Raw genomic sequence first — 25,433 nt, 5'->3', positions numbered from 1 at the left:
ACTCCATAGTCCATACTCCATACCACTGGCGGCAGTTCTTGAAGCAGGATATTCTTCGTTGTCCAGAACCACGTTTCCCTTCTATTTTCACTGAATTATTACATCTAGAACTTAAAATTTCTCATCACTAGAGTAAAGTACAGTAAAACCTCGATATAACCGGCAAAAAATCCGGTCAAATCTAAAAAAAATAAAAACCATACCACTGTATTTTACAAAGAATTTCAATTTTTACAAGAGGACACATGAATCGCTAACTGCAGAAAGGCAACAAGTCTAGTTTTGCCAATTTTTCAGGAGAGACAAAAAACTTGGTAAACTCACACTACTGTTATTATTTTTTTTTGCATTTAAGGTTTATGTGATTGGGCATTCTGAACCACTACATACTTATAAAATATTTAAATATTTTAAGAGGAGAGGGTAGAGAATTTTTTTGTGTTAAGAACATTTTCCCTTTATGCCGTAAACAAGAAACTTTAAGAAGTTCTACGGAAAACAATCAATATACAAACAGAATATTTTATGAGAATTAATTTTAATGAAATAAAACAATGTTATATACATGAAATAAAGCAATTAAATCATAAATTAAAACTTTGAAGTAAATTTCAGTTCAAGTTTTTAGTTTTCTTCTGTAAATGCCGGTGTAATTGGCCATGACAAAATCGGATTCCAAAAATTCATTTATTCTTCCGGGATGTATACCAATGTTTTCTTCATGTCTTCCATTTTCTTATTGTTAATTGGAAGTAGAGTTGAATATGCTCTTCTAATAGGAGCCTGAATTGGCTGTACTGCATTCCGTACTTTGAATTCATCGATTATGAAGCCGCCGATGTACATCATACATTGAACCGTGTTAGGATTCTTTGATGAAAAAGTTATTTCTCTGTATTGTGATATAGCAAAACCCCTTTTTGGGTTTCTTGGGAGATTTTTGCAATACGAATCATCACTTAGGCAGGTTTTTTTTATAAAACTGGGGCCACCATGAACTGAAGTCAATGAAACCATCAGCAGTCATTTTAATAACAGAAAATTTGCCGTCAATTTTTGATAATTTCATTATAAGCTCTTCAACCTCATTAATAATATAATATCGTTCTTCCTGCTTTAATTTTCTTCTGATGATACCAAAATCTCTGTCATTTGGCATAAAAGAATGGCCCCTAACAGGAAAGGTTAGTTTGACTTCATTAAACTTTTTTATCTCACACAAGTACATCATCATGCGAATCACAGTATTATGTTTATTTTGCCCTGCGCAGTTGTCCCCAAATAGATAAAGGTTTTTTACACCACTACCAATTTTGTTTTTTATGTACCAATCTAATATAGTACACACTTACTCCCTTCAATTTCATGATAGATAAAAATTTTACATTCCCTTGTCGCGAGATTATGCACACCAAAGACGATTACAGTGAGCTGTCTAAGGTAATAGGTATCTTGGACAGGAATACAAAGTAGAGATATGTTGGTCATCACTTAGGCAGGTTTTTTTTATAAAACTGGGGCCACCATGAACTGAAGTCAATGAAACCATCAGCAGTCATTTTAATAACAGAAAATGTGCCGTCAATTTTTGATAATTTCATTATAAGCTCTTCAACCTCATTAATAATATAATATCGTTCTTCCTGCTTTAATTTTCTTCTGATGATACCAAAATCTCTGTCATTTGGCATAAAAGAATGGCCCCTAACAGGAAAGGTTAGTTTGACTTCATTAAACTTTTTTATCTCACACAAGTACATCATCATGCGAATCACAGTATTATGTTTATTTTGCCCTGCGCAGTTGTCCCCAAATAGATAAAGGTTTTTTACACCACTACCAATTTTGTTTTTTATGTACCAATCTAATATAGTACACACTTACTCCCTTCAATTTCATGATAGATAAAAATTTTACATTCCCTTGTCGCGAGATTATGCACACCAAAGACGATTACAGTGAGCTGTCTAAGGTAATAGGTATCTTGGACAGGAATACAAAGTAGAGATATGTTGGTCATAACATCCATGCAGATGCCAACATTTTCTTCAGGCTTACTGACACACTGCGTGGTCACTTCTTTCAGTGATGCATAGAACTTTTTAGATTTAAAGTCGTGGCATATTATCGTGTACGTTGCGTTTCCAGCACATAGCGTTTCCGAAAAATATAATTTAAATGGTTTTAAATATGAACAACGCACACTGTCCGGAACATTGCGTTTCAGACACTTAACGTTTTCGTTCAGTATATTCGAAAACAATACTTTACTGATGCCGACGGCTGCGTAACGAGTCGTAACCGGTCTGTAAGGATAATGTTAATTAGATACCCGTCGTTTTCTCCTTGTTGTTTATTTAGGCCTTTGTTTCATTTTGATACAGAGTATTTAAAAAAATAATTTTCGAGGCTATTTTGTCATTTATGCATGTGTTTTTATTGCTTTGTGACAATTAATCACGGAAGTGATAAACAATTTAAGCTCTTTTCAGGCGAGGCCTTATGTCAGCAGGTACTTAAACTTTTCCTCGGTACGGCACTCATGCTCCATTGTTTAACTTATTTAGTTCTCTAGGGGGTCGACAATTGAGAGTAAGAAATTATATATATATATATATATATATATATATATATATATATATATATATATATATATACACTTGAGTGCAAAATAATCGACTCAAAATTATTTTGCGAAAGTATGTCTCCTGTTTCAATCTAAAAAGTGTAAATTTCAAAATATTTAGTGTACAATCATTAACCGCATTATTGAGTTTTAAAAAAGTTTTGTTTTTTGGTGAATCCGATGACTTATTACAAGTAAATAATGCAACACGTTGTGAGGGGGTCAGAATTTGATTCATTGAAATCGACACGCACCGACTTCGTTCGGTTAACAACACGTTCGGTTAACATCGTACGTAACAATTTCCATAGCAACCCACTAATACATCAGTCTCTAAGTTCGCAACTGCATTACAAATGGATGCCACATCCGTCATAGCAGCTCAAGCAGTAGCGTTATTGTGAGAAGGCCTGAGTCAGAGGGCCGTGGCAAATCGACTAAATTTAAGCGAATCTGCTGTGTCCCGAGTGTATCGTCGGTACCAAGATACCGGTGACTATGTCCGCCACTAAGGAGGAGGCCGTAAACGAATAACAACGGAGAGAGACGATCAATTTCTTGTATCAAAATCCCTGAGATATCGACATTTAACTGGTGCTAATCTCAAAGAAGAGCTTATAGAGGTCCGAGGTGTAGTTACCAGTATTTGGACAATCAGAAGGAGACCGAAATTAGCCAACCTGACACTAAAAAGAGCAGCTACGAGTCAAAAGCTAACTGCAGTCCAGAAGAAAAGGCGATTAGAATTTGCTCGAGAACATCTGGATTGGGACGACTATCAATGGAGTCAGGTATTATTCTCCGACGAAAGTAGGAATACCTACATGGCAACGACAAGAGGCGTCGAGTCTATAGAAGGCCAGGAGAGCGATTTGCTCAATGTTGTATACGAGAAATTGTGTCATATGAAGACGCTTCTTGTATGTTTTGGGCAGGCATTTCCATGAATGAAAATCCGAGTTGGTTTTCGTGCCTGGTGGAGGACGTTGAGGAGTTTTAACGGCGGATCGTTATATCAGAGACATTTTGGAGGAACATGTGGTTCCATAAGCGAGATTTATTGGTGATGCCATTATTTTAATGGACGATAAGGCACGATGTCATACCACACGAGTAACCACCACCTATCTGACTGGGATCGGTATACCTACAATAAATTGATCTGCGTTGAGCGTGGACATAAATTAAATAGAGCATGTTTGGGATGAGGTTAAACGAAGGGTCCAGGACATAAATCATGCACCAAGGACCATAATGGAATCGAGAGTTGAGCTTAATGATGAATGGGAAGCAATGCCTCAGGAATTTATTATAAAAGTCATCCGATCCATGCGAAATTGATTGGAAAGTGTAATTAGGAGTAGGGGTGATAACATCAAATACTGAAAAATAAAGAAATTCATTTTGTAATTGATGATTTCTCTGTTCATAACGTCTTTCTTGCGTTAGTTCCAATGATGAATATTTAGGAAACTCTCTTCGTATTGCATATTGTTTTTATAATGCGTCTTCCAAATAATGCAAAAGCAGTTTTTGTACGTTCAATAATAAACTTATTGTTTGCACATTACATCTTTTTATTTTCATACTTCTTACATTGAAACAGAAGGTGCAATCTCAAATATCACTTTTGAGTCGATTGTTTTGCACTCAAGTGTATATTATACTGACGCTAAAAAATAATTTGATAAAACCATATTCATCCAATATTCTTCTTTACAAAAGGATCACCACGAATTATACCATATTTAATATGCCATAACACGAATACTGCACATAGTATTACTGTAAATACATAGATTTTATAAAATTCGCTTTAAATTTTTTTTATTGCTTTTTAAAAATAATATTTTAAATATAATTTTAGCGGAAATCCAGACAAAGCTGATCTGTTCGGTAATACGGCCCTTCATCTAGCAGCTGCACAAGGTCACAAACATATAGTAACGTTTCTAGTCAATTTTGGTGCAAACATATACGCCACAGATATCGACGGAAGGACTCCACAAGAACTCGCGGGAATCAACAACAGAGATGACATTTTAAGATTCATAGATGGTATCCAAGCCAAAATGGAAGCCACCGATAAGAAAAAAGTTAAAGCTATGCAAGATAAAGCCAAAGAAGAAGCCAAAAAACGAGTGAAAGTAAGATATTTTATATTAAAAGAAAAATTAGTTGATATAAACATATGTTTTTATAAATTATATTCTATTATTTTAAGTCTATGTTTTACAGGCTCTAGGGAAATTCGGTTTTACTAGGTCCTAATGAAAGTAAGTATCATCGGGAACGATTTAAATGAGTATGGTGTACTTTGGATCGCTTTACAGTTTCTGGAGAAATTCTTGGCAACCAGGAATTGTTCAAAAGCATCTGAATGACTCCAGAGCGCACAGGAACCTTTTAAGACTGCCCTGAAGTGTTAAACCCGTACATTTAAAGACTATTTAGGATTGTTTTTGGAAGCTCTAGTGAAGCTGGGCACAAGAATAAATAGTTTGAATGCATATAAAGGACATCATGGTGGATTGGAATATTTCAGGATACTTTTGGCTTGTTTTATAGAAACATTCCTATACTCCTAGAATGTTTTAGGACCACTGGTACAATTCGGGGTAACCAGGGATGGTTTAAGGACTATAAGGCAGATTACAACCTTTTAACACTGTCCCGGACTGATTCTGGGATTTATAAAGACCTAGACGGCATTATGGAATATTGCGTAATATTCCTAGAATGTTTTGGACCTCTGGTAAAATTCGAGCCAACCATGAATAGCTTAAGAGTCTCTGAAGAACTTTAAAGTGGACTGTAACTGTTTAACGCTGTCCTGCAATGTTTCTAGGATGTCGAAAACCAAGAGGTTATTATGTAATATTTCATGATTCTACTAGAATGTTTTAGAACCTCTGGTGAAATTTGGGTCAACTAGGAATAGATTAGGAGGCTCTGAAAGACTTAAGACAGACTAGAACTTTTTAACATGGTAGTGTTTCTGACACGTCTAGTGAAATTAGAGGTAATCAGAAATATATTAGAAGCCTATGGAGAACTTATGGTTAAACTGGATTATTAAAAGAGTATCTTGAATTAATTTAGGACTTCTAGAGTAAGTCGGAACATTATTAAAATTGTTTAAAAGGTTCTGCAGGACCCCAGCTTGCAATGGAATATTTTAGAAGGTTCTTGGAACATTTTAAAGGGACTAGAGAAATTCCAGACAACCAGAATGGTTCAAGAGCTTATGACAGTCTTCAGAGTCAAAAAGAATTTTTTGTAACTTTAACTTTTATAAAGAGAAGAGAAAATTGTGGATTTTTCCTTTAAATGGGATCTCTCTTGAGTAGAGGTGCTTTTTAAAACTTGACTTAAGTTAAAAATTGTAAAACTTAAATTAGTTACTTATATTAGTGTTCTATTGTAGCATAGCTCTGAGGATGGCTTTGTAAGCCGAAAGCGCTCAGATAGGAAATAAAATTTTTACACCCTTCAAAAATACTTTTCTTTTCCATTCTTTGGAGTTTTTAGTATTTTTTATGTTTTTTTTTTAATTTTCAGAACTTTAATAAACAAATGGCAAAACAAGAAAAACAAAACGAGAAACTAGAAAGGCGAAAATCCAAACCGTCAATGATGTCAACTTTGAAGTCAAGACTTATCGGCGGTTCCATGTCCAGCCTAGCTATTGACAATCAACCAGAAAGAAGAAGCACTTACAGTTCGATTATAAGTGGTGGTACGGTTACTGGAAAAGGAAATATGAGTACCGTACAAAGGAAAATTTTAGCCAATAAAAATAATAGATTAGGACAAAATGGCGAAGAATTTAGAGTGAGTATAAATAAGTAGTTCTTCGTAAATGGTAATGTGTTTAGTAAACTAAGTAAATGTTTTTAAGAGCAGTCGTTTGGGGTTTCACCTAAATGTTGGAAACAGAAAGTGGATGGTAATATCAAAAACAAAAAGGTTCATACAAATATCTGGTTATCAACTCAATGAAAACTGAGATAATGTGCAAGAGGTGCGTGCAAGAATTTAACAGCTAATGCATTCTTGATTGCAATAAAACCAGATTTCTGTCGCCGCGACTTAAAACGACTTTACAAATTCGAGCGCCTTGCTGTGACTCTGACCATGTTTGTGAGAATTTCTACATTCCAGTTCAAGTTTTTACTGGAAGATACTAAATTCAAATTTCCAAAAAAAGATGTGTTGAAAGGGACATATATGTGTATATCAGAAATAAATTTACTCTACCTCCAAACATCAAAAAATCTCTTACATCGAGAGAAAAATCATCCCGAATTCCAAGAATATACGGCCTTCCAAAAATCCATAAGCCCAATGTCCCCTTAAGACCCATCGTCAGTGCATAAAACTGCCCCATTCAGAAATTGGCAAAACATCTCGTCTAATCCTTACAACCATTAGACGAAAACGCCTTCTCCTTTGTCAAAAATTCTTTTCATTTCATTGATTATCTCAAAATCATTTCGCCCAGATATACTAGTTAGTTTTGACATTGTTTCTTTATTCACCAACATTCCTATCGATGAAACCATTTCCATCTTGGACTCTAAACATCAAATCCCCCAAGACACACTGTCTTTTATAAAACACTGCATGTCTAATACATACTTTTCATTCCAAAATCATTTCTATCGTCAAATCAAAGGTGCCCCAATGGGATCTCCCCTCTCTCCCGTAATAGCTGATATTTTCATGGAACATTTCGAAACAGCAGCCTTGTCCTCATCAAATCTCAAACCCACCTGCTGGTTACGGTACGTTGATGACACCTTTGTCATTTGGCCCCATGGTAAAGACACATTAGATCTCTTCATCTCCCACCTGAGTAGAATACATCTCAGTATTCAATTCACGATGGAAGTTGAGTCTGAAGCGTCTTTGCCATTCCTTAATGTTTTTATTCATTATCAAACCGTTATCTTAATGTCCAGTCACATGATTAACCCGCACAACTCAGTTCAGTTATCAACACTCTTGTTTCCTGTTCCATAAGACTGAGCAACAACAATCACAGATCAGCCGAAATCAATTCAATAAGGAAAACACTCTTACAAAACAGCTACCACAAAGTCCAAATCAATAGGAGCATTCAAAAACATCTAAACCCCATTCCATACAAAAATTAAACCTTGCCGCCTGATCGACCCAAAATCTTTCTCAGATTAGTAGAACTCTTAATCCTCTGAACATCAAAACCATCTTCACTACTCACTCCAAGTTGTCTAATCTTGTCAGATCCGTAAAAGACTAAATCCCCAACGAAGACCATGGTGTCTACGAGATACCTTGTTCCAGCTGCCCACGTACATACATAGGACAGACAAACCGACTAATCCATAACCGTATTTACGAACATTCTATAGCTGTAAAACATTCCGATATTACTTCAGCCCTAGTCCAACATCATATTCAGACAGACCACAAAATAAATTTCGAGAAATCAAAAACTATCGCTCCCATTTGCTTCTTTAAATCGAGAATTATTCGTGAAGCAATTGGAATTGAAAAATCTAAATAAAAGACTGCCGAAAATATGGCGACCGCTGCTTCAGCGACCCCCGCCACAACTTATCCCGCTCAGACCGCTTCCGCGCATACCGTTTCCGCACATACTGAGAGTATAAAAGCAGCAGGGTAAGTCCGGTCGTCACTCAACAATGAGGAGTTTTCAGATTGAGACCTCAGTGCCGTTTGACGGTTCTTGTATTTCTACAGAACATGATACTTTTTTTTCGTCTTTATAGAGGAGTGTCTGCAATCTTCAAAAGACATCTCAGTCCAGGACGCCCACGATATATTAATAGCCACATACTTTCGCAATTAAAAAGATTTTCTTATATTATCTATTATTCTTAATTTTAGGTAAGCCACATAGAAGATGGAAAGCTAACTGTAAGCTCTCTCAAAGGTATTACCAGAGATTCGGAGGTATTATACGGGGGTACTCTAGAAGCTGTTGGTTTTAAAGAAAGAGGGCGTTTGGATAGCATATTTAATGAAGCCGAATCTATAACGTCCGTGCCCACAAATCCTACAGCTCCTCCTCCTGGTCGTCTGACTAGATCCTTATCGCAACCCGACTTTTTGCAAGAAATGAGGAAAAACGCCGAAGATAAGATGCAAGAACCAGCAAGTATTTTTATTAGACCAGGAATAGGAAGTATAGTCATTAGGTAAATATGATATTAAAGATACTTTTATTATTTCTACATGTATATAAATATGAATGTTTCCATATTTATATCTAAGAAGTGGGTAGAGCAGCCAAAAATACAACGGTTATAGAAAACACCAACCTTTTTTCTACTACTACTTTTACATGTGGGTTTATAACATTCTGCACCGTTTTCCGACTACCAATCACTACTTCGTCCGGTTGTTCCATAGGTCCTCTTCTGTTTATTTCTGTTTGTTTATTCCCTCTCTCTAACTTTTTTCGGTCTACTTCGTTTTGTATTGCCTTTTGGTTGCCATTTTAGTATTTCCTGTGGTATTTGTTCGTCATCCAGACCCCATGGTTATCTCAGATAGATTTCCATCTATATGTGGAAGCCGAGAAAAATGTATATAACTCTTGTAAACAAATGAAAAATCAAGTAACGTTCAGACAGAATTCTGCTGCGAAAGATCCTACCAAATTGAAAGAATGTCCAGAGCAAGGTACGTATTCAGCAAGTTTATTGTGATTTTTTATTCTGGCCTGCAGCCTTGAATATTTGGCAGACATCTATTTTTTGATGCGTTATCACATGGCTGGCCGTGACAATCACTTGAATCAATGGTACATTCCTTGAAGCCCGGGGGTAAAAGTGGTAAACTTTTTTATCTTTTTGGAGTCCCCCCAAAAGATACAATTTGTATTCTCTGCAAAATTTAGCTTGTTCGTATGCTTTTTAGAGGTTCAGTGGCATTTTCGTCTCTGACGACTGGAGTATTATTATAATCAGAGAGCTATATTAAAAAAAGGAAACGATTTTTCAAGAGAAATAGAAATTTAAAGTTTAAAATAATACATGTGTTTAGAAAAAACAATAACTGAAGATTTAGAAGAACTAACGACAGCTATATTTATAAATGGTCAACTCATCAACAAAATATTTTTGTAGATGACGCTCTTCTAATTGCTAAAGATTTAAAAGATTTACAACTAATGGTTGACAGAGTAGTAGATATTTAAGAAAACGGCCTATCTCTTAACATAAAAGACGGTTTATAGTAATCACAGATACTCAGCAAAAAATAAATATCTAAGAAAACAAGTCCGAAATTATAAATATTTGGAAAAAATTATTAATGAAGATAATGAGTACATTAAAGAAATTAATGCAACAATAGGACAAGCAAAAATAATCGTATTATTGTTCAGAAATTGGAGAAATAAAACAAGCGGTAATTAAAACAGCAAATAAAAACTTAAAACCAAATAAAAGAAAACATAAATATTGAAAGAAACATGAATATAAAGAAACCGATTGATTAATAAAAAAGAAAATAAAAGAAGCTAAAGAGATATTGTACGTGGACAGTATCAACAACTGAAAGAATTCGATAAAAAATATGACTTTTTCAACATCCATAAAAGAATTAAAGAACTAACAGGAATGGGAAAAAAAGTTCAAAGAAGGCAACTAAGAGATGAAAGTGGCGCACTTATAACAGATTTAAACCAGAAAATGCATAGATTGACAGAAGATTTTGAAGACAACGAGAGAATAGGAGCACCAAACGAGTTTAAAGATCCTGAGCCTGACATTTTAAGAAAAGAAATAGAATATGCATTAAAACAAGCTAATAGGGTAAAATCTTTCGGGTATGATGGAATTCCCGTTGAATTACTGAATAATAATAATCTCCCTTTTATACCATTCGCGCGGATTTGTGCGGATCTTTTGAGCCTACGGTATACAATGAATGTAACAGTTCCAGTGCTATGCTTCAACCGCCTTTTTGTTCAGGCTGAGTCATCCTGGGGCCTGTAGATGCACTGGGATTCGATCACTGGACTTATGCGTGGAAGTCCAACACTCTACCGCCTGAGCTATCCTTCTCAATAAAGCCGGATGAATTACGGAAACTTGTGGAAATCAAGTATATTAAATTTACTTTTGGATCGATTAGATCTATTGGACTAGATCTATTTAGAGAAACCTCTTACATTACATCTAAGGTTATAGTGGGTATTATCTTGTTGCGCTCATGATTCCCATATAAGCGAGTAAGCTGTTTTCAGCTTCAGTTGGTGATCACTCTGAAGAGTTGTCTCCATTTCCTCCTTTTAGATCTTTGAGTTCGTTGTTATATTTTGTTAGATTTTTATGGCGCTTCTAATTACATAAAATTTTGGCTTGGTGAGGTTCCCGTCCACTAGTCTTAATTGAAACTGTTTTCTTCTTCCAATAAGGTACATATCTATTGACGTATTTATTCTTGATGACGCATACGTCCGTATAACGCCGTTAATATCTGATACCATTACATTTTTCGCATAAACTATTTTATTCAATTATGATTTCGTACTTTAGTTCTATTTTTTGTTCGTATAATACAATGAATCATTAAAATAATTTGTTTTTAACATATTTAAAATCGATTATTTTATTATCTAAAATATATTATATCAAATACTATGTTTTGTTTTAGAAAAAGCATCACACAAAATTCATTTGGTAAATTTTACGGTAATCATGAGGAAAGTTCTATAGGTTCTGGAGAAAGTTATGGTCCTCGTCAAATAACAGACGATGAACTCTCAGGTATGTAATAAATTAATTTGGTTTTATACACCCGGTTGCCTATTTGTAAATTTCAAGCCACGTATACGATCGAATAGAGAGAACTGAAATGTACAAAGCATTGAAATATCTGAGTATACCACACAAACTAAGAAACTCAATAAAAATGAAACTAGATAAAACAAGAAATGCTGATATGTTAAATAATGAAAGGTTTAGGTAAAACAAAAATTAAGGTAGGCACAGGATCCAGAGTCTGATTTAATATCAGTAACAATGTTTAACTTCATCCTAGAAGTAGTTGTGAGAAAAAGTAGAACACAGAGGGAAGAATATAATATACATATATATTTAAAACGAACATCAAATTCTTGATTTCGCAAAAGATACGGCTATACCAGTACCTAAGTAGCAACATAAAATTTATCAGAATCATCAAACAGACTGTTAAACAGGCATTCAAAAGTTGGGCAAGAAATGGGAAAAAATGAAATATATAAAATATACTGCGCGGCATAAGTTAGGGATATTGCCAATATAATGGTAATGGTACTTCACTCTATTTGTAAGTAAACAATTAAAAATTATTATAGTTTTTAAAAAACATTAAATTTTGAGACCTTTTAAAGATAATCAGACCAAAAAAAAAGATTTTTAGTATTGACAAGTAATCTGTACAGCCATTTGAAAATGGCCTTTGTTCTCTCAAATAGGATAAACAAATATTGTTTAAAAATTACTATCTACTAGAAACCACATTCAAAAGCAAAAGAAAAGAAATAGAAAGAAATGAGAACATAAACAGAAAACACAAAGAAATAATAAAAATTTATAAACTAAGGGAAGAAACAACGAGAATAAGATACTCAGAAGGACTAGAGAAAGAGATGGACAATGCACATGAAATGACAGAAACAATAGAAGAAGAATGGGGAAAATTTAAAAATGCGATGATAAAAACAGCTAAATCAATATGTGGAACCACAAGAAATAACAACAGAGGGAAACGAAAAGAGATAGTTAAGACAAAACACAACAAAAATATGAAAATTATAAGAGACAAAGAACAAAAGTTAAAGAGATAGTTAAGAAAGAGAAAAAGAAAAGTTGGGAAAAATTCGGGGAAAAAATGGAAGAAAACAGCAAAGAAAACGTAAAATTATTTTACAGAACACTGAAAAACCTAAGAAGCAACAAAGAAACGAAACTGAAACAAATAATGAACAAGGAAGGAACAATAATAAACGACGATAAGACAATAATGGAAAGATGGAGGGAACATTTTCAGCTGATACTGAATGGAAATCAAGCGAATACAATGGAGAAGGAAAGCCACAACAGGAGAGTATCCATGAGAAACACGGAAAATCCAGAAACTATAGAAAAAGAAGAACTGGAAGAAGCAATAAGAAAGATAAAAATTGGAAAAGCACCAGGAAGCGATGAAGTAGCACCAGAAATGATGAAATATATAGGAGTAAAAGCAAAAGAAAAATTGTTATACATATATAACCTAATATGGAAGAGAAAAGTAATACCCAGAGAATGGACAAATGCAGGACACAACACACAAGACCATATATTCACCATGCAACAAGTAATAGAAAAAGCCTTAAAGAAAAATAAAGAAATACATCTGAGCTTTATAGACATGGAAAAAGCATTCGACTCAGTCAAAAGAAAAGATATATGGGAAAGCCTAAAGAAGAAACAAGTAAGTGAAGAACTGATAGAAGCAACAAAGAGTATATACATGAAAACAACAAATACAGTAAGAATGTTAAATATACAGTCAGAACCATTTGAAACAACCCAAGGAGTTAGACAAGAGGGAAGTCTCAGCACAGTACTATTCATAAATGTAATAGATGAGATAGTGAAAGAATGTAAGAAAACATTCAAGAAATACTGCATCGGTTGGAACAAAATGCAAATGATAAATGCTGAGATGTGTATATTTGCAGACGACATAGTATTAATTGCGGAAACTGCAGAAAAACTGAAATACAACTTAGAGAAATGGAACCTAGAAGCAAGCAAATACAACTTAAACGTAAACAAAGAGAAGACTCAAATAATGAAAATATCAAGGAAACAAGGGACGGAAGATCAAATAGAAGTAATGATAGACCAACAAAAAATAATACAGACAAATTCATACAAATACTTAGGAACAGTAATCAACAATAAAGGAGACATCGAGGATGATCTTAACAACAGAATGAAAAACACAGGAAAACTATTCCAAGCACTAAATACAGGATTCCTTAATGACAAAGAAATATCAACAAAGACCAAGATGACAATATACAAAACAATATATAGACCTACAGTGACATATGGAGCAGAAAATTGGATATTAAACAAAAGACATCAGAGCAGAATTCAGGCAGCAGAGATGAAATACCTCAGAAAAACGATAGGAGTAAAAAGAACTGATAGAATCAGAAATGAAGAAATAAGAGAAAGACTCAAAATCAAACCGATACTCGAGTCAATCAAAGAGAAAAAATTGGCATGGTTCGGACATCTAACCCGGATGGACAATAATAGACAAGTAAAAAGAGTGTGGGACGCCAAACCAATAGGGAAGAACAGAAGAGGAAGACCCATTAAAGAATGGAACAGTGACATCTCGCAGATACTGCAGAGTAAGGGTAAGACTTGGCAGGAAGCAACACAGATGGCATCCAATAGGAAGGAATGGAGAAAGTTCGTTAAGAGCTAGGACACCTCAGAAGACTGTCAAATGTTGTAATTTAATGAATTGTATTGTAAACGTCCCAACACCGAAAGGTACAAATGGGTTCTACTGATTAAGTAAAGTAAAGTAAGTTTAGAAATTACTTGACCGATTGTGCCCACCTTTGGCAAATGTAGTAACTACATAAAAACTCACATTATAAAAATGTGTTTTAAATGTTTTTATTGTTTATTCTAATAATTATAAACAATTGAAAAACATGCTTATTTTCGGGTTTAATTTGCAATAACTTTTTTGTTTATAAAAATTTTTTAATTTAGATAATCTCATTTTAAAGAGCAAATATTTTCAAGAAAGTCGTCTGTTAAAAGATTTTACTTAGAATGCGTAGTTCTTTCACAATATTGAAATTAATGAAAAAAGTCGCTTTTTATTTGCTTAAATGTCGTGACGCAGTAATAGTTTCGATAACCACGAGATAACACGCCCTTTCTATCGACATCACCCAGATATTCCAGTTAACAAATAGCGCCCACTAATTTTTTTAAGTGATTTTTCGCCTTCGTTCCATGGGATAACAAACTGTAAACAACTTATAAATTTAATTTAATTATATATTTCTTTCAATAAAAAAATCAAAAAAATAGTATTAATTGTTGATGTAGATAAGTGACTTAGTTGATTTATACAGTTGTATAGTAATTGTTGTATTACTGTTTATTTAATATTTAGCTATATCTCTAACTTATACCTCACAGTTTATATGTATTTTAAAACATGTAAGCAAAAAAAATATACGCAAAAAAGGAAACAACATGCGCTCCAAAAATCACCATCACCATTTTGTCTTCGTGGATAAATTATACGCCCAAAATACGTAGACAAGATTTGTAAATTTATAAAAAATTAAAAATTTATATCCATCCACTTTTCTCTTTATTTGTCTCCACGATTAATTATATTATTTATTACATTTTTTACTACAAAAATTCGACGTTTCGATTTCCACTTCGGAAATCGTTCTCAAAAAAATATTTAAGAATTTTGTTAAAAAGAATGTATAACCACCAAAGTTGTTTGGTGGTTATACATACACAAAATTGAAACATTGTAAATTGACACACTTAATCCTTTCCAGTCCAATTTCTTTTTTTTTTTTTTCAATAAATTTTGTTGAAAAAATTGTTTGTTATAGGAAACGATACAAGAAAAAATAATTGTTGATAACTTTTGTAAAAATTTTCCATCCTAGAGTCTTCAAACTCAAAAAAAAATTGATCCCATTTGGAATCATCTGGCGTCGGTGGTACCTGAATTATCCATTTATAACACTTAGTGTCTGGTAAAAAATTGACTATAATGGGAAATACTTTTATTATTTAATTGTACTTATACTATTAACAATTTAATTTTGTACATGGAAACTATAAATACAATTTTTATTATTGTTTAAACATAAAAAACATTGCACTTAGAACATTTTATTCTAGAGTAAGACTTTATACATAATTTGCACCTTATGCGATTTGGTCATGTAGTGGCCAGTGTCCTACGTCATCAAATCGAACATCTTACACTGGTGCAGGATGCATTACTTGTCTCTTATTTGGTGTATTCTCTTGAGAAGTACGTCCTCGTTTTCTCGTGTCGGACTTTCCAGCTTTTAGTAACGCATGTCCAACTTGAGATTTGAATTGGAGAAAGTAATATTTTTTTTGCTGTTTATTTTTCCATCAGAGGATCCACGACTTTTTGCCATCAGATCTTTGACTACTGAAAAAAGACAACCTGTCAGCCGCCCATTTCTTACAGTCTTTGCAGCAAGGAAGCCCCGTTCTTTCAGACTAATAAGTAGATTATAAGATAAGATATAGTGATGTAATATCATTTATAATACTGCCCATTGTAATACCTGAACTGAAATATCGAGAACATGTGTTCTGTGTTTTAGTGGTGTAAATTTGTATTAGTTTTATCATTGATTTTTAGGGATAAGATTGCCATGGCAGAGTTGGGTCTTCTGATACACCCGAGACTGGACTGCCAGTACAGTCTTAAATTATAATACAATCGATCTGCCCTACTGTAATGGATTCTGCCCCTCGTAAACGATAACCAGAGTATTGTTTTCGCATATATTAAAATTTTACCATATTATATTTCAGATACTGGATCCAGTGAAGATGAAAATCCTCACGGTCCTTTGGAAAGATTTTTAACAGCCTTTGGACTAAGCGAATATCTGGACACACTCGTAGAGCAAAAAATTGACTTGGACACTTTGATGATTTTAGAAGAAAGCGACCTCAAGAGTCTTAATTTGCCCATTGGTTCTCACAGAAGATTGGTGCATGCAATTAACGAGAGAAAAGCTGCCTTGGAAAACCCCGGAGAAGTGAAGGATACTATGCTGTAGATAGATGTAAAAATGTGTATAAAATATTATATTTAATATATTTATATCTACTTTTAATTGTAAATGCAAGAAGTGCTTTCTTTATTCTGAGTTATTATGAGTAAAGCAATAAAGTTGATTATTGAGCTGTTGTATTTATTCTTTAATGTATTCTTTTGTATAGCTGGTAAGCCCATCTTTTGTAAGAAATATGTTAGTACGTGTTGCTAAGAATATATTATATATAGTATTTTTCATATAAGAATGCGTACACGTCATTCAAGATTTACGACGTCGGAACCCCACAGCATTGCCAAAACATCAGAATAGTTAGTAAGTGAGGAATTTTTAAAATGTCAACTATTTGTCAAACTACTATATTAACAGTAAATATACTTAGTTTTAAGATTACTGCAACACACTAAAATACATAAGAAAATATTTTAATACAAAATAATATATTATAAATTTTAAACTTACCTCTTTTTGAGCATTAATAGTAAAAACGTCCCGCCATTATTTCTTGTTCAAAATAATCTATCTTATATGAAAGCTGATCAGCTTTCTACAGACTATTTAGTTGTTTTGGCATAGCACAATCACAATACACAATAATTAGCTTTTAAAGCTATTAATCTAAATTAATTTGTATTTATAAATACAATTTATTAATATATAATATATTATGATCAAATTGTGTAAGAAATCAAAACATAAACAAAATTCTTACTCAAAAAAAGCGGCAACACTTTAAACAATTTTGCGACACGCTGAAATGTCAAAAAATTTGAAGTATTTCCGTATTAGTTGCGTACAATTGTCTAATATATTAAATTAAAATTATTATTTTGTGGAATATTAGACTTAAAGAGTTATTTCATAAAATTTATATTATTAATAATAACAAATGTTTTTGGTTATTTAATCAATATAATTCTAAAATTCCCAATATCATGAAGATTACATTTTTCTGGTTATTATACCATGTTGACGCCTATGAAAGATCGAGCAGTTCCGTATGGGTTTCGTATTATTAGCTGTGTTATGAAAATTTGAACTCTAAGGTTGACGTTCTGGAAATTTTAAATATAAATGACGTCACGTTATATAAATTGTGACGTGCACGCATTTTTATATGAAAAATACTATAAGTTAAAACAATGATAATCAAATCATCATTATAAGTGGCTCGACAATCCATTGTGGATCTTGGCCTCCTCACAAAAAAGTTGCCACTCGTGTCGATTCCTGGCAACTTCCCTCCATCTTCTGATCCTTAGATTTTGTAGGTCTTCTTCCACATCATCATCTCCACGATCTCCTTCGTGGTCGTCCCATACTTCTTGTGCCCCTCGAGTTTTGAAAATGTTAATCTCTTCGTGTATTCGTGATCTGACTTCCTAGCAATGTGTCCAGCCCATCTAAGTCTCTGTATTTTAACTAATTTCACAATATCTTGATCAGTGTATAACTGATATAGTTCAAAATTATATCTTCGACGCCATAGCACTCTTTCATTATTTTGAGATAAGGTTCACGTTTCAGTCCGATATATCAAAGCCGGTCTTATTAAGGTCTTGTATATATTGAGCTTTACTGTACGTTTTATATTTTTATTTTTTAAATGTTTCTGGAGACCGTGAACGGGTCTGTTTGCTGTTATGCTATGAATATTTTTATTTCGTCGCTTGTCGTGTTTGTTACGTGTACTAGCGATCCAAGACATATGAATTATTTGACTTGCTGAAAGGTATAGTTGTTAATTTGAATTGTCTGTTGGATATTTCGGTTTTTAGAAATCAACATAAGTGTTTTTGTCCTAAGTCATAAGTCCTAATTCAGTTGCCCCGTTCGCAAGCCTTGTAAAACACTGCACAATGTCTCTCATACTTCTCCACTCTAACTATATCGTCAGCGAATGCGAGAATTTCAGTCGAACTATTAAAAATAGTTCCATGCATTCTAATATTTAATTGTGTGATTGCCTTTTCCAAGGCAATATTAAAGAGGAAACACAGCAGCGCGTCCCCCTGTCTTAGACCATTATTAATTAAATTAATTTAATAATAATTCTCCTTCAATTCTAACGCCTGAGCTTACGTTTTGCATTGTTAGTTGGGTCAACTTAACTAACTTCGGTGGGATCCCAAAGTCTATAATTGCATTATATAATGCAGTTCTTTTTACACTGTCATAGGCTGCTTTGAAGTCGACGAAGAGATGTGGTGTGTATCTATGTTATATTCTAGTGACTTTTCTAGAATCTGCCTATGTGCTTGAATTTGATGTGTAGTTGACTTTCCAGCAGTAAATCCACATTGATATTGACTAACAATATATATATATATATATATATATATATATATATATATATATATATATATATATACCCGGTTTTAGGCGGCACACGCCCTTCCGGTAGGGATCTATGGAGGAGTATTACCTAGCCACAAGCCCTTATCTCTTGCCGTACTGCTCCACCATAGGCCGACCGGATACCAGCATATTCTAGACTAAGCCGCAGATTCATTTAGAATTTTAAACTGCTGCGTTAGCCTTTTTGTTTTCTGTACACCGAGCTGGGGATTGAACTGACATCTCTCGCATTGAAGCGAAGGAGAAGCCAGCCGCCCAGCCCGCTTGGCCATCCGATCGACTGACTAACAATATCCTTTGTAAAATGTTTGTCTTTCAAACAATACATTGCCGAAGATTTTATACGCAGATGCTAACAGAGTAATACCTTTATAGTTCTTACACTCCAGCCTGACAAGCAAATGAAGGTGTCATATTTAGATTTGACGATCCTGCATTGTTCTAATGGTATAGCGGATACCTGTGATGATTTTTTTTTCAGGAAATAGGTGAATATTTACTTCTAAGTACTTCATTCGTGAATTACTTTTGCTGGATCTTACTTGCCTTAAAGATACAAGTAGTTGACTATTGTGATTTAATTTTTAAACATTTATTTTTTTGAGTATATCAATGTGGTGTTATAGGCGCATCTTACATATATCCTGGGTTGACAGAGTTACTAATGTGGAGGTCCTGCATAGAATGGGGAAAGAATGTGAAATTCTCATGACCGTCAAAACTAAAAAGTTGGAATATCTAGGACATGTAATGAGAAATCAAGAACGTTACGGCCTTCTCCAGCTGATTCTCCAAGGGAAAGTAAATTGTAAGAGAGGACCGGGAAGAAGACGCATTTCCTGGCTTCAAAATTTACGAAAGTGGTATAACACGACTACCACTAAACTGTTCCGCGCTGCAATAAATAAAGTAAAGATAGCCGTGATGATCGCCAACATCCGGAACGGATAGGCACTTTAAGAAGAAGAAGAGTATATCAAAATGATATCATGATTAGTTGCTACCTAAGGTCCTTTTAGAGACTACGTCTCCGGACTAGTAACCCTCGTTGGGAGTTTACATCGCCATAAAGTGAATCTACTTAAAATTTCAACATCCTACATAATTATCAGCAATAATGTAATCTAATACCAATTAAATAACATTTAAAGGGTATTTCACCCATGTATTTATTGGCTTTAAACATATATACCTAGTAGCAGCACTGAAGACGGAATATTTATACCAAAAACGTTCCGTAATTTAGCCCGAAAGGGTTCTTTTAATAAATATACCTTTAATAAAGGATTTTTTTAATAAAAATTATTGAGATATGTCGTATACAGCTGACTACAGGAGATTAGCTTTTTCCTTGTAGATAATAGTTATTGTCTTGGTAGACATACAACGATAATTGAAATATTAATTTCTTTTCGTGGTATATGCTGTTTCATTCAATACTTACCGAGCAAACCAAAAAAGTAGGGAATAAAAGCGTTTGTGTTATGCGATTCTAAAACTTTGTATGTCACCAACATGGAGATTTATTTTGGTAAACAACCGGAAGGGTCATATCAAAATCAACTAAAGCTGGAGATATGGTTCACCGCCTATTAGAACCATGGAATGATAAAAACCGAAACCTAACATGAAAATTGGTAAACTAGTGATATCCGTTGACAAAGGAACTGCTCAACAAGAAGGTAACATTGATGGGAACTCTAAATAAAAATAAAATAGGGAGATTCCACTAGTTTTTACCAGATAAAAAGAGACAAGCTGGATCATTAATATTTGGATTCCGTTAATATAAATTTTTAAATAAGTTAGTCTGTTGGAATATAAAGATTTTAAGAGAGCAAATGAGCTAGGGATTGCAATCAACATTTTTTTGTAAACAATGTTTAAATTGATATTATCAAAGGCAGCGGAAATGTCAATGCAGCTGCTGTAGACATATTTGTCGTAACCTTAAGCTGAATTGACGTAATCAGAGTTTCAGTTGCATCTTGATTGGACCTAGACTAGCGAAAACCATATTGGGAACTTGGAAGTATACCATCGTGTTCTAACCAATGTTTAAATATATTTTTAATTATTCTTCCGAATGTTTTTAAAAGACATGAAGACAAGGAGTTAGGTCGGTAAGAACTTCGATCACGTTCTGGCCTGCCACGTTTTTTAATCGGAATTAGCAGGTATTCTTTCAAAATATTTGGTACTGTTGTCTTATTTGTATAAATATTGTTGAAAATATTTACTAGTACCACTAGGAAAAAATAGGTTAAAAAACTATGACCAGAAGATAAAAGATTTACAGTTAGTAATTAATAGATTATATCTGAGTCAAACCCTTCTGTTTACTTTATATTTAAGGTAAACGCTCCTATTTTCGACACTGCCCCAATTATCGGCATTAATTCTACATAATCGACAAAAATCAGAATTCTTGCGCGTGATTGTTGGACGAAAGTATTTCACTAATTTATAAGGACCTTTATCTACGCCTATGAACAATATGCCAATTGTCAGACGAAAACTGCAATCACAACATTTAAAAATATATTGTTCAGTTGGCGCCAAACTCTTGTGGGAAGTGTTTCTTGTTGTATGTGTTAAGAAACAGGTAAGCTACAGAATGCTATAATTTCTGTTTAAAATATCGAATAATGCAGTATTAACGCAATAATTGCAGTATTTTAAGGGTGCCGATAATAGGTACGTAAATATTAGCAGATGATCCAATCGTCGGCTGGAGTGCCGATAATTGGATATACGCATTAGACTGTATATAAGCTGATTTTAGCGTAATCTTTTAACTTACTAGGACAACTGTTTGGTCATTACATGCAATAAAAAACGATGTTTCCTTGTACCAATTTTCGGCATCCCGTGTCTCTAGTAGAAATAGCCATAATTTGACCGAGTATAACAGTGCCGATAATACATACCTATACGTGCCGATAATTGGAAATTCTTTGTTTTAGACTATAATTCAGAAATTAGCAATGGAAAGGAGAAAGCGAATTCAATATTCTGCGGAAGATATAAACAAAGCTGTTGTAGCTGTTCAGTCAGGAATGCCATTTAAAACAGCTAGCAAGTTGTATAAGGTACCCAGATCGACTCTACAGGACAAAGTAAAGGGTAGAACTTCTTTAGAGAAGAAATCTGGACCAGGGACCAATCTAACAGAAGAAGAAAACCTACTGGTAGCATGGCTATTTCGGATTGCAGCCTGTGGATTTCCTGCAACTAAAACGCAGTTGTTGGATAGTGTTCAGCTATTGCTTAAAGAACTTAATAGACCTAATAATTTCGTGGATGGTAGGCCTGGACGTAAATGGTACGAACTATTTTTAAAAAGGCATCCCAAACTATCTACAAGAATTTCCCAAAACCTAACTTGTGCTAGAAATACTATAACAGAAAATCGAATTCGTCAATGGTTTATTGAAGTAGGGACCTTTTTAGAAAGTACAAACAATCGCAACATAACTTTTGATCCTAGTCGTGTATTCAATTGTGATGAATCGGCTTTTTTCCTGGCTCCCAAGGGAGACAAAATGTTGGTTAGAAAGGGGGATAGAACAGTTTATTCGTTTGTTACAAACGACGAGAAGGAATGTCCGACAACTTTGGTTACCTGTAGTGCCTCCGGTCAAATTTTACCACCCATGATCGTTTTTAAATATACAAGAATTCCCAAATCAGTTATCGAGAAAATACCAGCTCACTGGGCAGATAGGAAAGTCTGAAAATGGGTGGATGACTGGCGAAATCTTTTTTAAATACATCGCTAATATATTCCACCCTTGGTTAGTTGCTCAAAAAGTGCAGTTTCCGGTTATACTGTTTTTGGACGGACACAGATCACACTTAACAATGGCCCTAAGTGAATCTTGTAGTAATAATAATATTATTCTAATAGCTCTGTGTCCAAACGCAACACATATTTTACAGCCTCTAGATGTTGCAGTCTTTCGACCACTAAAATGGGAATGGAAAAAGAGCGTGCATCGGTGGAGAATGGAAAACCAAGGTAAAAAGATGGCCAGAATCATTCAGATTCTAATACTGAGACAAGGTACCTGCCGTAGCAACTTCATCTCAGTGGCAACAATATTACAAGAAAAAAGAAGAAAAGAAAAAACAAGAAGAGCAGCTAAAATGCAGCGGAAAGAAAAGCGCATCCAAAAGAAAGAATTGGAAAACGAAAAGAAAAAAAAAGTTGATGTTTCACCAACTTTGAATAAAAAAAATTCTAATCGCAGGACAAAGACTAAATTGAAGAATGTCACGAAGGATCTATTTTCCACACAGGAAATGCAAAAAAAATAAAAGCATGTTAATTAGCGAACCTTGAACATCTAAATTTTTACAGGAATCTTGGTATCGTTCATTGTATGGCACTGACGATCAGCTGGACATGCGCCTTTGTTGTTCTTGCTTGAAATACTATCATGAGGCTTGTCTTGGTCTAACTGAAGATGATAGAGAAGGACTGAAATGCCCCTCGTGTCAATGACTACTAAAATAATGTTCAGTTTGCATAAATACATTAAAGATTTTATATTTATCTTTTGAAAAATACGTTATTTTATTTAAATTTTCAATTTAGTGTATTAACATACCTACAATAATTTATTTACTTCAATAGTATACATTCAATTGCAGACATTCTCTAAAAAGATAAACATTGTACAAATATATGCACCAACTGCCGACAAAGATGAGACCGAGATAGAGAGGTTCTACATGCAATTGAACGAAATCATAAGATCCACAAAAAAAGATGATATATTGTTGGTGATGGGAGATTTCAACGCCAAGGTTGGAAAAGGAAAAGTAGACGGATGTGTGGGGGAATTTGGCATGGGAGAAAGAAATGAAAGAGGGGACAGACTTGTCGAATTCTGCCAAAGCGAGGAAATGGTAATAATGAATACAAATTTTAAATTACCTAAAAGAAGACTTTATACTTGGAAATCACCTGCGGATTCAGAAGACAACAGTGTTCGAAACCAGATAAATTACATTTTAATAAAATCTAGATAAAAAAACGCTATAAAGTCTCTGAGAACATACCCCGGAGCTGACATAAATTCAGACCATAATCCATTAGTAGGCGTAATGCAGATAAAATTGAAGAAGATCCAAAAACAAACAAATATACCACGGTTTGATGTATCAAAGATAAAAGAAGAACCTATACGCCAGAGCTTAAAACAAGAAATAAATGATAATTTAAAGAAAATCAAACTAGACGTGATAAAAACAACAGATGTTAATGACAAATGGAACATGGTACAGGAAACTTTAATAAAGGCAGGAGAAAAGCTACTGTAGACAAAAATAGGAAAAAAACAGAGATGGGTGACTTCAGAAATCTTAGATCTAATGGAGGAAAGAAGGAAACATAAAGGCAGGAGTAAAGCAAAATACAAGGAACTACAGAGATTGATAGGAAAGAAAATAAAAGAGGCCAAATCCACCTGGCTTGCTAATCAATGCAGTGAAATAGAGGCATATGCTAAACAGTATGATAGCTTTAACATGCATAAGAAAATAAAGGAAATGACCAATACACTGAGAAAAAAGAAAGATGCCCTTCAGAAAGACGCAAATGGAAAAATCATTATAGAAATTAAAGAGAAATTAAAAAAATGGAAGACATACATAACATATCTGTTTGAGGATAATCGACAAGAACCGGAAGAAATCGACAGCGAAACGGGGCCAGAGATCATAATAGAGGAAATCGAACAAGCAATACGAAACGCAAAAAACGGAAAAACTGTAGGTCCAGACGAAATACCTACGGAACTACTGAAATGTCTAGACGATGAAACTCTACCTGTACTTCTGGACCTATTTAATGAAGTATATAAAACTGGAAAAATTCCACAGGAATGGTTGGTGTCCACCTTTGTAGCAATACCAAAAACAGTATATGCCAAAGATTGTTCAGACTATAGGACAATATCACTAATAAGCCATACCCTCAAAATATTTCTAAAGGTGATTCATGGAAGATTATATAGAAAACTAGAAGATGATATAGATGATACTCAGTTTGGGTTCCGCAAGGGACTGGGAACGAGAGAGGCATTGTTTGCTTTTAATGTCCTCTCTCAAAGATGCTTAGATATGAACCTAGATATTTATTCCTGTTTCATCGACTTCGAGAAGGCATTCGACAGGGTCCGACATGAAAAACTAATAGAAGTACTGAGAAACAAAGATATAGACAGACGAGACTTACGAATCATTATCAATCTGTATTGGAATCTACTACTACTAAGGATTTCCACAGTTTTCACTGTCTTCCTTCACTCAACCGTTTTCTCCAATTTTCCCTGTCATTCCAGTCTCCATCTCGCAGGGTTCTTTTCTCCATAGCCTCGTCGATTTCATCTCTGAATGACCTTCGGGGTCTTCCTCTCTTTCTTCTTCCAATCGGGCTCCATTCTGTGATTTTGTTTATCCAGCGTCCTCTGTCCGCTTTTCTGACGTGGCCGTACCAGGATAGTCTCTTCTCCTCTATATAGTCATTGGACTATTGGAATCAAAAAGCCAATATAAAGA

At 34.2% G+C, this 25,433-nt stretch overlaps 2 protein-coding genes across 2 annotated transcripts in view; both read left to right on the top strand.

Annotated features, from left to right (window-relative positions):
• Positions 1-16,645, top strand: part of Sans (SAM_USH1G_HARP domain-containing protein Sans) — a 51,476-nt gene extending 34,831 nt beyond the window's left edge. The window contains exons 3-7 of the mRNA XM_072530298.1: positions 4,494-4,773; positions 6,188-6,460; positions 8,522-8,832; positions 11,300-11,412; positions 16,261-16,645. Coding sequence (XP_072386399.1) covers positions 4,494-4,773; positions 6,188-6,460; positions 8,522-8,832; positions 11,300-11,412; positions 16,261-16,511 — 1,228 coding nt within the window. The 3' untranslated portion in view covers positions 16,512-16,645. The remainder of the gene's footprint in view (positions 1-4,493; positions 4,774-6,187; positions 6,461-8,521; positions 8,833-11,299; positions 11,413-16,260) is intronic.
• A 5,208-nt stretch (positions 16,646-21,853) lies between these two features.
• On the top strand, positions 21,854-22,603 carry LOC140438951 (uncharacterized). The gene has a single exon (XM_072528587.1). The coding sequence runs from the start codon at positions 21,854-21,856 to the stop codon at positions 22,601-22,603; it is 750 nt and encodes a 249-aa protein (XP_072384688.1).
• Positions 22,604-25,433: the final 2,830 nt, after the last annotated feature.

This window comes from Diabrotica undecimpunctata, chromosome 4 (genome assembly GCF_040954645.1).
Source record: "Diabrotica undecimpunctata isolate CICGRU chromosome 4, icDiaUnde3, whole genome shotgun sequence".
In the NCBI taxonomy this organism is placed as follows: Eukaryota; Metazoa; Arthropoda; class Insecta; order Coleoptera; family Chrysomelidae; genus Diabrotica; species Diabrotica undecimpunctata.
Note: the sequence above shows the minus strand (reverse complement) of the source record. Positions and strands in the feature narration are given on the sequence as shown.

Excerpts from the sequence above, each read along its gene's own strand:
- LOC140438951 (XM_072528587.1), top strand. The coding sequence starts at position 21,854 with ATGGAAAGGAGAAAGCGAATTCAATATTCTGCGGAAGATATAAACAAA.